This window comes from Otolemur garnettii, unplaced genomic scaffold (assembly GCF_000181295.1).
Source record: "Otolemur garnettii isolate 467f Iridium unplaced genomic scaffold, OtoGar3 scaffold00172, whole genome shotgun sequence".
Lineage (NCBI taxonomy): Eukaryota > Metazoa > Chordata > Mammalia > Primates > Galagidae > Otolemur > Otolemur garnettii.
The window spans coordinates 1,267,436-1,279,989 of NW_003852567.1; the positions used below are offsets into that span (position 1 = coordinate 1,267,436).

The 12,554-nt window shown below is 48.1% G+C and overlaps 1 protein-coding gene across 5 annotated transcripts; it reads left to right on the forward strand.

Moving 5' to 3' along the window:
- Positions 1-339: 339 nt before the first annotated feature.
- Positions 340-8,393, forward strand: PIGO (phosphatidylinositol glycan anchor biosynthesis class O). 5 transcript variants are annotated; one of them, XM_012811670.2, is made up of 11 exons: positions 340-378; positions 1,255-1,766; positions 2,362-2,505; positions 2,686-2,809; positions 3,113-3,272; positions 3,484-3,663; positions 4,211-5,738; positions 6,293-6,499; positions 6,717-6,931; positions 7,780-7,850; positions 8,007-8,393. In XM_012811670.2, the coding sequence occupies exons 2-11, from the start codon at positions 1,256-1,258 to the stop codon at positions 8,134-8,136; spliced, it is 3,270 nt and encodes a 1,089-aa protein (XP_012667124.1). In that variant the 5' UTR covers positions 340-378; position 1,255; the 3' UTR covers positions 8,137-8,393. The 5 variants fall into 5 exon arrangements, with proteins under 5 accessions (XP_012667124.1, XP_023375126.1, XP_023375125.1 ...); XM_023519358.1 differs by having other exon boundaries at positions 6,365-6,499; positions 8,007-8,381; XM_023519357.1 differs by having other exon boundaries at positions 3,113-3,212; positions 8,007-8,381.
- Positions 8,394-12,554: the final 4,161 nt, after the last annotated feature.

The window sequence follows — 12,554 nt, forward strand, 5'->3', positions numbered from 1 at the left end:
TAGAGGTCTTTATAGGACAGTAATGAAATCTATCAGAGACAGCTAAACAAAAAGGAAAAGTATTATAAGCATTACAGATAAGGTAATGCCCAACAGTGACAATAAGTGGCAGAGCTAGGATTCAAATTAAGCCTCTGGGCTGTGCTTAAGTATGAAGGCTCCCTGAACTCCTCTAGCTTGGTCTCTTGCCCCCAATTCTCCTAAATCACTAAATCTCCGCGCAAACTCTATAGTCAGCCCTACGCTCCTTGATGAACTTCACTAAGATGCCAGCAGATGGCGATAGGGTCCCGGGCCGGCCGCTCTGTCTGGCTCGCTTATCTCTGTGGTGTTAGGCCTCAGAGGCGGCTGCCGCCACACTTCCGGGTACCGTTCCAGGTGAGCTAGGGTCTCCCGAGAATTACCTCTACGCTCCCCTCATCCCGAAATAAGGGCACCCGCTCTCCTAGCTCCCAGCAAGGGTGCCCAGTACTGGGGCTAGGGTTCCCAGGCGGAGGTTGGGTAGGCATTGGAGGCGGCAAAGACACTCGGACGCCCGTCTCAGCGAGGCACACACTACTCTCCAACTGAGCCCCTACCCCTCTGCGCTTGTGAGGTCGTGCCTCAGGTCTCCTGGCGAACCTAACTGCCCGGAAGCCGGGCGTGACTCCTCCCCTTGTCCCCTTGGTCCCCACCAGGCGGCGCCGTTGGTGGGGTCAGGATTCCCCTGTGGCTTTGAGCCCCTGTCACCTGGTGGTGGTGAGATTGGTGAGGGGAGTTGTGTAGAAACGGCCAGAGAGCAGTCTACCACTTAGAATAAGTTTTCCTTGCGACTTGTCATTTTTCAGTGTTAGGATTCCCTAGTGTACATATGCACGTTCCTGTGCTCCATCTCCAAAGATCTTGATCTGGGAGGGGGTGCGACATGGAAATAGCTTCTTATTTTTTATTCTTTATTTGTTGTTGTTGTTTGTTGTTGTTGTTGCAGTTTGGCCAGGGTCAGATTCGAACCCGCCACCCTCGGTATATGGGGCCAGCGCCCTACTCACTGAGCCACAGGCGCCACCCGGAAATACCTTTTTAAACATCAGCCCCCAGGTTGATTGGTCTCGGACTTGACCCTCAGAAACATTGCGATGGATTGGCTTTGAGTCTCTTTAACTTGAAGAAGGCTTCTAAGAGGAAGATTCTAGCTGGGTTTTGTAGTCAGGGATCAGACTATCCTCTGTGTTTTTGCACCCACGGTGATGAATTCCCTCCCCTTGTTCCTACCAGGATGCAGAAGATCTCAGTGCTGCTCTTCCTGACCTGGGTCTGCTTCCTCTTCTATGCTGGCATTGCCCTCTTCACCAGTGGCTTCCTGCTCACTCGTTTGGAGCTCACCAACCATAGCACCTGCCAAGAGCCCCCAGGCCCTGGGTCCCCGCCATGGGGGAGCCAAGAGGAACCCAGGGCCTGCTGGATGGCTTCCCGATTCTCCCGAGTTGTGTTGGTACTAATAGATGCTTTGCGATTTGACTTTGCCCAGCCCCAGCGCTCACATGTGCCCGGAGAGCCTCTTGTCTCCTTGCCCTTCCTGGGCAAACTAGGCACTTTACAGAGAATCCTGGAGACTCAGCCCCACCATGCCCGGCTTTACCGATCTCAGGTTGACCCCCCTACTACTACCATGCAGCGCCTCAAGGCCCTCACCACTGGCTCACTGCCTACTTTTATTGATGCTGGTAGTAACTTTGCCAGCCATGCCATAATGGAAGACAATCTCATTAAGCAGCTCACCAGTGCAGGTCAGTTTGGGCCCCTTTCAAGGCCAGAAGTACCTTGGCATATTTCTTCTTTAGAAATCAGAGAGTTAGAACTTTGGTTGCCTAGCTGCATTCTTGACTGTGGTGTCAGGGGGACAAAAGGAAGAGAAGAGATGAGGACCTTGCAAATTGGGACCTTAGTTTGGGGAACAAAAGAAAGGGGATCCAGGCTTTGTTCTTGTGAACCTTCTAGTCTGGGTGGAATGTTGGCTTTACTCTTGGAGAGGTCTCAGTAAAGAGGCAGGGGAGAGAAGAGGAGGAGAAGATAGGTCTCAGTTTGTAAGCATGGAGTAGAAAGCAGAAGGATCCCAGACCCTGTTCACTCACTGATTAGGAAAAAGCAAGGTAGCCAGAGACTGAGAATTGGCAGAGCATTTTGTAGGAAGCAGAAGTGAGAGGTCTGGATAGAATATGGTTATCAGAGAAGTCTTCCTAGTGGTAAATGTCAGGCCCTAAAGGATAAGGAGTTTCTGAATGGAATGCATGGTGGGATTTCTGATGGTTTTTAAAGGGCCTTCTCTCCTTTTTTTCCCTGTCCTGACTCCTGCTTAGGCTCTGACTCCTCATGTCCCTGCAGGAAAGCGTGTAGTCTTCATGGGAGATGATACCTGGAAAGACCTTTTCCCTGGAGCTTTCTCCCAAGCTTTCTTCTTCCCATCCTTCAATGTCAGAGACCTACACACAGTGGACAATGGCATCCTGGAACACCTCTACCCCACCAGTGAGCATGGGAGCAGAGCATAAAGTCCCTAAGACTGGGAGCTGGGGAGGGCTGCTTTAGTCCACAAATTCTGAGCCTCCCATGGGTGCTTGTATCCCTGGACATGGAGGAATGTCAAAGGCTGGCTGGGGTTGAGGAGTGGGCCTTAGTTCCCTGTGCTCAGTGTTCTCCCCTTCCTAGTGGACGGTGGTGAATGGGATGTGCTGATTGCTCACTTCCTGGGTGTGGATCATTGTGGCCATAAGCATGGTCCTCACCACCCTGAAATGGCCAAGAAACTTAGCCAGATGGACCAAGTGATCCAGTGAGTATGGGATATTGGCTGGGGGACTGGGTTGTGTCTGAGACTCTCAGGATATATGGGCTCAAGAGAAGAAGTCTTTATCTTGAACCTTCTTTCCTGGCTGAATTCTGTCTTCTCTTGGCCTTTTCTGGAGTGTGGGGCCTTATCCATCTAGAATAACTCAGGGTGTGGCTTTGGGCATTGGGCATTGGGGTCATGGCCAAGGAGGTGTCTCTTTGTTAAAGGTTTAGGCCCTACTAATGGAAGTCCTAGTTGGGGGTGAATGGGCCCCTGAGAAAAATTGACACATTTCTTGGCCCCCAGGGGACTGGTGGATCGTGTGGAGAATGACACATTGCTGGTGGTGGCTGGGGACCACGGGATGACCATGAATGGGGACCATGGAGGGGACAGTGAGCTGGAGGTCTCAGCTGCACTCTTTCTGTACAGCCCCACAGCCCTCTTCCCCAGTGCCCCACCAGAGGTGAGGCCCGGGATGTGCCTCATCTGCTCTCCCAGAATTCAGCCCATGTCAAGATCATATCATCCTCATGGATCCTGCTAGTTTAGGCCCCCAAATCCACAACCATGGGTATCCTTCACTCTGATTTCTTACCTAGGTCCCTACATCTTCCATCCTAAACACTGACTTCAGTTTTGTGATAAACTCACTGATGCCTGTCCTTTCCCTCTAGGAGCCAGAGGTGATTCCACAAGTCAGTCTTGTGCCCACACTGGCCCTGTTGCTGGGTCTACCCATCCCATTTGGGAACATTGGGGAGGTAATGGCTGAGCTATTCTCTGGGGGTGAGAACTCCCAGCCCCACTCCTCTGCTCTAGCCCAAGCCACAGCTCTCCATCTCAATGCCCAGCAGGTAGGTAAGGGGACTGGGTTTCCTAATGACAGAGCTAGGGTGGGCATCAGAGAAACATAAAGACCCTTTCCATTGTCCTTTGTTAGTCTTTCTTTTTTTGTTTTGAGACAGTGTTTCATTATGTCGCCCTCAGTAGAGTGCTATGGCGTCACGGCTCTCGGCAACCTTAAACTCTTGGCCTTAAGTGATTCTCTTGCCTCAGCCTCCCAAGTAGCTGGGACTAAAGGCACCCGCCATAACGCCCTACTATTTTTTTGTTGTAGTTGTCATTGTTGTTTAGCAGGCCCTGTGTGGGGCCCATCGGCTTGGGGGTATGTGGGTGGTGCTGTAACCACTGTGTTACAGGCACCAAGCCTCCTTCATTAGTCTTAATCCCTCCTTCCATAGCTCTGTTTCCCTTTCATTATCCCTTCTTCCCTCCCTCCCTTCTGGACAGAGTTTGGGTCACTGATTTCCGGCTACCCCTTTTTGTAATACCTATCCTTGGCTCTGATCCAATTTATATCTCTGACCTGTTTCCCTTGTCCTCTGATCTTTTCTCTGCCAGGTGTCCCGATTTCTTCACACCTATTCAGCTGCTGCTCAGGACCTTAAAGATAAGGAACTTCATCAGCTTCAGAACCTTTTCTCCAAGGCATCTGCTGACTACCAGTGGCTTCTGCAAAGCCCCCAGCAGGCTGAGGCAACACAGCAGACTGTGATCGCTGAGCTACAGCAGTTTCTGAGGGGAGCTCGGACCATGTGCATTGAGTCTTGGGCTCGTTTCTCTTTGGTCCGCATGGTGGGGGGTGCTGCTATCTTGGCTGCTGCCTGCTTTCTCTGTTTGCTGGCATCCCAGTGGGCAACATCCCCAGGCTTCCCCTTCTGCCCTCTACTTCTGATACCTGTGGCTGGGGGCCTGGGTGGGGCTGTAGTATATGTTGGACTTGTGGCAACTATAGGACTGAGGCTGGATCTAGTGCTTCTAGGGGCTGTGGCTGCAATGTGCTCACTCCTGACTTTTCTGTGGAAAGCCAGGGCTGCCTGGGGGTCCAGGAAGCCCCTGGCAACCCTGCTTCCCCTCCCTGGGTCTGTCCGGTTATTCTTGCTTATTCGCTTGGCAGCATTCTTCTCTGATAGTTTTGTTGTAGCTGATGCCAGGGCCACCCCCTTCCTTTTGGATTCATTCATCTTGCTTCTAGTTGCCCAGCTTCACTGGGAAGGCCAGCTTCTGTCACCTAAGCTGCTCACAGTACCTCGCCTTGGCTCTTCATCCTCAACAGGCCTCCCACGGTACAGTGGTGCTTATGCTCTGAGGCTTGGAGTTGGGTTGCTTTTATGTACAAGGCTGGCTGGGCTTTTCCATCGCTGCCCAGAAGAGACACCTGCTTGCCACTCTTCTCCCTGGCTGAGTCCTCTGGCATCCATGGTGGATGGTCGAGCCAAGAATTTATGGTATGGAGCTTGCGTGGTAGCATTGTTAGCCCTGTTAGCTGCTGTACGTCTATGGCTTCACCGCTATGGTAATCTCAAGAGCCCTGAGCCTCCCATGCTCTTTGTGCGCTGGGGACTGCCCCTAATGGCACTGGGCACTGCTGCCTACTGGGCATTGGCTTCAGGGGCAGATGAAATACCCCCACGTCTCCGGGCCCTCGTTGCTGGGGCATCAGTTGTACTGCCTAGGGCTGTGGCAGGACTGGCTGTTTCAGGGCTCATGCTATTGCTCTGGAAGCCTGTGACTGTGCTGGTGAAGGCTGGGACAGGTGCTCCAAGGACCAGGACTGTCCTCACTCCCTTCTCAGGCCCTCCAACTACTCAAGCTGACCTGGATTATGTGGTTCCTCAAATCTACCGACACATGCAAGAGGAGTTCCGGGGCCGGCTAGAGAGGACCAAATCTCAGGGTCCCCTGACTGTGGCTGCTTATCAGCTGGGGAGCGTCTACTCAGCTGCTATGGTCACAGCCCTCACCCTGTTGGCCTTCCCACTTCTGCTACTGCATGCAGAGCGCATTAGCCTTGTGTTCCTGCTTCTGTTTCTGCAGAGCTTCCTTCTCCTGCATCTGCTTGCTGCTGGGATACCCATCACCACCCTTGGTAAATATAAATCTCAGCCCTGATTAATCTAAGGACAGTAGTGATGTGAGTTAAGCCCCTTTTTTTCTCAGGGGGGGTGCTGCTCCTCATGTTGCTCACCTTGACACAGGGTCTCCTACTACACACAGTTGGGAAGGTTTTCTTGGTGTCCTCTCTTCCCTGCTATAGCAAAGCTAACTGATCCCTCCTATTGACTCTCATTAAGAGGGGAGTCAAGTTCTCCAAGATTCTTTGTGGTAATGCTGCATTTTCATGAGCATATCTCCTGATTTTCCAGTGATGGAAGTGGTGAACCATGAGTATATAACATAGCGGCATATTGAATTATATGTATTTGAGATAGAGATTGACCCACACTGCAGTTCAGATCAGGGTTATAGGGCTTTGTGCCACAGAGGGAATCAGAACAACAGTGTTGAATGAGGAGGTTAGGGTGATGGACAGATGAGTGTGTGAGAATTGGCCCTGAAGTAGTAGGAGTATATGATCATGGGCAGTAGGCTATGGATTGGGGAGTGAGATGTAATTGTGAAGAGGCATATCTTTTCCTTCAGGTCCTTTTACTGTGCCATGGCAGGCAGTCTCAGCTTGGGCCCTCATGGCTACACAGACCTTCTACTCTACAGGCCACCAGCCTGTCTTTCCAGCCATCCATTGGCATGCAGCCTTTGTGGGATTCCCAGATGGTCATGGCTCCTCTACCTGGCTGCCTGCTCTGCTAGTGGGAGCCAACACTTTTGCCTCACACCTCCTCTTTGCAGGTAACCCCACATCCCTTTCTTGCTGCCATTGTTTGCTATGGCTTTGTGCAAAGAAAGGAAACCCCTGTGTTTGAGTGGAGAGATGTGGTTTTGTTGGGTCATTGATACTTCTTGGCTTAGGCTAATTGGAACCTGAGTCAACTGGGGCGGTTGGGGAGCAGTGTGGACTAGTACCAGGGTCCTCCACTGATTTCAGCCCTGTCCTGCCCTGAGGCAGTAGGTTGCCCACTTCTCTTGCTCTGGCCCTTCCTGTGTGAGAGTCAAGGGCTACAGAAGAGGCAGCAGCCCCCAGGGAATGAAGCTGAGGCCAGAATCAGGCCTGAGGAACAGGAGCAGCCACTGATGGAGATGCGGCTCCGGGATGCACCTCACCACTTCAACGCCGCACTGTTGCAACTAGGCCTCAAATACCTCTTTGTTCTTGGTGTTCAGGTGGGTGTTAGGGAGAAATCAGGGAGTTAATGACCTTTTCTCCCATGTGTGCATTGGATTCTTTCATGCTTTCAAAAACCCTTGACTGAGGTACACAGAAGTGAAGTGGTTGCCTATCCCAGTGCCTTTTCTTGAGACTTGAACCTGTTGGCCCTGGTCCTGTATCATTTCCTGTCTACAGTCTAGATCTGTACCCTGCTATTTGCATTGGGGATTACTGCATCAAGGGACAGAATGGAAAAGCTGAGGTGATAGCCAGGATTTTTTCCCAAATTGCAGTCATAGATCCTCCTCCTCCTTTTCCACAAAGGCAAATATGGTGCTGACATCTTCTACTCTAGGAAGCAGAGCCTGAGTAATAGTAGCATAGATAGATAGTGACTTGCCCAAAGTCATATAGTGACTGAGCAAGGACAAAAATTGGGTCTCCTAAAACCTAGCCAGGGATTTTTCTTTCTTTTTTTTTTTTTTTGAGACAAAGTCTCAATATTTTGCCTTCGGTAGAGTGCTGTGGCGTCACAGCTCATTGCAACTTCAAACTCTTGGGCTCAAGTGATTCTCTTGCCTCAGCCTCCCAAGTAGCTGGGATTACAAGCACCTGCCACAACGCCTGGCTATTTTTTTATGTAGTTGTTATTGTTTGGCAGGCCCAGGCTGGATTCGAACCCACCAGCTCCTGTGTATATCGCTGGTGCCCTAGCCACTGGAGCTACAGGCGCCGAGCCAAGCCAGGGATTTTTCTACTGATACATGCTACTCTTCCATTTTTCACAGGAGCCTGTAGCAATCCTCCCTTTCCCCTGCTTTCTCCTCCTCTTGCAAGTAATTTGACCTCTTCTCTCCTTTAGATTCTGGCCTGCGCCTTGGCAGCTTCCATTCTCCGTAGGCATCTCATGGTCTGGAAGGTGTTTGCCCCCAAGTAAGTAGATTTGCTTGAGGAATAGAGATGGAGAGGGAGAAGCCTGGGGCATGGTATGAACATCCTAAACATCTAGAATGGCTAAGATTTGCCTCTGTAGGGAAAAGGTAGTAGGACTACTTTCTGTTTCCTGAGATTCTCTACTTTTCTTTGTAGGTTCATTTTTGAGGCTTTGGGCTTCATTGTAAGCAGCGTGGGACTTCTCCAGGGTATAACTTTGGTGATGCGAGTGGATGGTGCTGTGAGCTCCTGGTTCAAGCAGCTAGTTCTGGCCCAGCAAAGGTAGCCTAGTGTATGGCTGCTGGCATCTGGCTACTGAGAGAGCTAGAGAACAATTTAGCCTGGCCGGTACAGGTGCTGGATGATCTGCAAGAGAGGCTCAGCTATACCTCTCACTACTATGCAGCCAGAGGCTGCGGACTTGTAGGACTTCATTATATTATAATTCAGAATCACAGTGGTGCCTATCCCTGACTCCTAATTTGGTGGCATCTGAGGGACTAAGGGGATTTCCCCAAATGGAATAAAATAATACCGTAAATATGTGTGTCTGAGATGTGGGTGATCCCCCACCATCCTATAGGGATTGAGAGAAGGGTCATTCTCCCCTCCCTTGTGCCAGGCACGGAAGGAATTAGTCATCTTAGGCAAATGTGGCTGTACCTCAGAACCTTTAGGAAATAGAGTTGTCTGAGTTCACTACTCTTACTTCTTCCCAAATCACCCCTATTATCCCACCTGCCATTTTTCTTTGCCATGGAACACATTTTGTTAAGTTCATATGCTTTGGCTGATAAAAGACTTAAAAAGACAAGCCCAGGCATCATGGAACACAGACTTTCACTGTCTGAAGCCCTAGGTAGTACTGTATCCTCTCTTCCACTATGTCATTTCACTATACAACACCCTTTGCCCTTCACTTTTTTTTTTTTTTTTTACTTTGTAAAATTCTAGCCACTTTCTTTGCCCTTCACTTCTGTGAGCGGCTTCCTAGTTTCCCAATCTGGGCTGCCTTATATCAGACATACATAAACATCTTCCATAGTATTACTCTTGCACCCAATGATTACTTCTGACTTGAAGCCAAAACTGTATGGGTCTAATGCTTTTCTTATGTATGTCTCCTGTTTTCTTGGTTTATCCCACCACTCTTGCATCACATCTGAAGCTCTGCTATGGGATCCTCCTGCAGATATTCATTAAAAAACTTGGGAAGAGGCCCTAGAGAGGAGTTTCAAGACTGGGATTTGAAGTTTGAGCAGGAGAGGAGGCACTGGGGCTACTGAAAGATGGGACAGATGTTAACACTATTGGATAGCACCTATTTTTTTTTTTTTTTTATTGTTGGGAATTCATTGAGGGTACAAAGAACCAGGTTACATTGATTCCATTTGTTAGGTAAAGTCCCTCTTATAATTGTGTCCCTCCCACAAAAGGTGTGTCACACACTGTGACCCCCAACCCCCCTCTCCTTCCTTCTCTCTGTTTTCCCCTTCCCCCAGTGTACTAGATCATTAATTCTCTTCATATCAGAATTGAGTGCCTAGGATGTACTTGCTTCTCCATTCTTGTGAAGCCTTACTAAGAATAATGTGTTCCATTTCCATCCAGGTTAATACAAAAATGTAAAGTCTCCATCCTTTTTAATGGCTAAATAGTATTCCATTGTATACATATACCACCACATCTTGTTAATCCATTCCTGGGTTGGTAGGCATTTAGGCTGTTTTCACATTTTGGCAATTCTAAATTGAGCTGCTATAAACAGTGTAGTGCAGTGGTTCTCAACCTGTGGGTCATGACCCCTTTGGGTTGAACGACCATTTCACAGGGGCCATCTAAGACCATCCTGCATATCCGATATTTACATGATGATTCATAACAGTAGCAAAATTACAGTTATGAAGTAATGAAAATAATTTTATGGTTGGGGTTACCACAACATGAGGAACTATATTAAAGGATTGTGGCATTAGGAAGGTTGAGAACCACTGGTCTGGTGCAAGTGTCCTTATGGTAAAAGGATTTTTTTTTGTTCTGGATAGATGCCCAATAATGGGTTTGCAGGATCAAATGGAAGGTCTAGTTTGAGTTTTTTGAGGATTCTCCATATTTCCTTCCTAAAAGGTTGTGTTAGTTTGCAGTTCACCAGCACTGTAAAAGTGTTCCCTCTCCACACCCACGTCAGCATCTGTAGTTTTGAGATTTTGTGATGTGGGCCATTCTCACTGGAGTTAGATGATATCTCAGGGTGGTTTTGATTTGCACTTCTCTAATAATTAGGGACGATGAGCATTTTTTCATAAGTTTGTTAGCCATTCGCCTGTCTTTTGTTGTTGAGACAGAGTCCCACCCTATGCCCTGAGCAGAGTGCAGTGGCGTGGTAGCTCACTGCAACCTCAGACTCTGGCTTGAGGGCATCCCGCTGCCTCAGCCTCCAGAAGCTGGGATTATAGGTGCTCACCTCAGTGCCCGGCTAGGTTTTTCCATGTTTTTCATGAGTTGGGGGTCTCATTCTCGCACAGGCAAGTCTCAAACTCCTGAGCTCAAGCAATTCTCCCTCCTCAGCCTGTCATAGTGTTGAGATTACAGGCATGACCCACGGCGCCCGGCTCGCCTGTCTTCTTTAGAGAAGTTTCTATTCATCTTTTTTGCCTATTGATATAAGGGATTGTTGGCTCTTTTTATGTTCATTGATTGGAGTTCTCTGTAGATCCTAGTTGTCATTCTTTTGTACGATTGAAAAGATGCAACTATCTTTTCTATTGTGTAGGTTATATATTTGCTTTGGTTGTTGTCTCCTTAGGTGTACAGAAGCTTTTCAGTTTTTAATTGGTCTCATTTGTTTATTTTTGTTGTTGTTTTGTTGTTTTGCAATTGCCACGGAAGTCGTCTTCATAAAGTCTTTGCCCAGGTTGATATCTTCAAGTGTTTTTTCCCATGCTATCTTTGAGGATTTTTATCATTTCATGCCTTGTCTTTTATCCATTGTAAATCAATTTTAGTCAGTGGAGAAAGGTGTGGGTCCAGTTTCAGTCTTTTACATGTGTTTATCCAGTTCTCCCAGCACCATTTACTGAATAGGGATTCTTTCCCCTAGTGTATGTTCTTCTTTGGTTTATCAAAGATTAGGAGGCTGTACAATTTTAGTTTCATCTCCTGGTTTTCTTTTCTTTTTCTTTCTTTCTTTTTTTTTTTTTTTTTTTTTTTAGAGACAGGGTCTCACTCTATTGACTTAGGTAGTGTGCCCTGGCGTCACACAGCTCACAGCAACCTCCAACTCCTGGGCTTAGGCAATTCTCTTGCTTCAGCTTCCTGAGTAGCTGGGACTGCAGGCGCCTGCCAAAATGCCTGTCGGCTATTTTTTGGTTGCAGTTTGGCCAGGGCCGGGTTTGAACCCACCACCCTCGGTATATGGAGCTGGCTCCCTAACCACTGAGCCACAGATGCTGCCCCATCTCCTGGTTTTCTATTCAGTTCCATATGTCTGTGTCTCTCTTTTTGTGCCAATACCATGCTGTTTTGATCACTATGGCCTTGTAGTACAGCCTGAAGTCTGGTAGGCTGATGCTCCCTGCTTTGTTTTTATTACTAAGAATTGCCTTAGGTATATGAGGTTTTTTTCTGGTTCCATACAAAATGAAGAATTATTTTTTCCAAGTCTTTATTTATTTATTTATTTATTTTTATTAAGACAGAATCCCACTTTGTTGCCCTCTGTAGAGTGCTATGGCATCATAGCTCACAGCAACTTCAAACTCTTGGGCTCAAGCAAGTCTCTTGCCTCAGCTTCCGTAGTAGCTGGGACTACAGGTGCCCTTCACAACCCCTGGCTATTTTTTGTTGTTGTTGTTGTTTGTTTGTTTAGCAGGCCTGAGCTGGGTTCTAACCCACCAGCCCTGGTGCATGTAGCCAGTGCCCAGCCTATTTTTTCCAAGTCTTTAAAAGTATGATGTTGGTATTTTAATAGGGATGGCATTGAATCTGTAGATTGCTTTGAGAAGTATAGACATTTCTGTGGTGTACGTGACTAGCTCCCTATAAAAAGTGGTCGAGAATAAAGATGATTTGCTACATGCCCACCCCTCCCCAAAAAGAAGTATAGGCATTTTAACAATGTTGATTCTTCCCAGCCATGAGCATGGTATATTCTTCCATTTGTTAATATCTTCTGCTATTTCTTTTCTTAGGATTTCTCAATTTTCTTTATAGAGGTCCTTTACCCCTTTTGTTAGGTATATTCCTAGGTATTTCATTTTTTTTTTTTTTTTTTGAGACGGAGCCTCAAGCTATCCCCCTGGGTAGAGTGCCATGGCTTCACAGCTCAGAGCAACCTCCAACTCCTGGGCTCAAGCAAGTCTCCCGCCTCTGCCTCCCAAGTAGCTGGGACCACAGGCGCCCGCCACAACGCCTGGCCATTTTTTGGTTGCAGCCATCATTGTTGTTTGGCGGGCCCGGGCTGGGGATTCGAACCTGCCACCTTAGGTGTACGTGGCTGGTGCCTTAGCCGCTTGAGCCACAGGCACCAAGCCTAGGTATTTCATTTTCTTTGAAGCTACTGTGAAGGGGATTATATCCTTAATTAGTGTCTCATCTTGGCTGTTATTGGCGTATATAAAGGCTACTGACTTGTGGACATTGATTTTATATCCTGAGACATTAGTGTATTTTTGGATCACTTCCAGGAGTCTTGGGTTGAGTCTT

What these genes read in the sequence shown, in the direction of transcription:
- PIGO (XM_012811670.2), top strand. Translation starts at nt 1,256, where the DNA reads ATGCAGAAGATCTCAGTGCTGCTCTTCCTGACCTGGGTCTGCTTCCTC. An exon ending in TAAGCAGCTCACCAGTGCAG is followed by an intron (nt 1,767 to 2,361) that starts GTCAGTTTGGGC and finishes ATGTCCCTGCAG; the next exon opens with GAAAGCGTGTAGTCTTCATG. An exon ending in TCCATCTCAATGCCCAGCAG is followed by an intron (nt 3,664 to 4,210) that starts GTAGGTAAGGGG and finishes TTTCTCTGCCAG; the next exon opens with GTGTCCCGATTTCTTCACAC.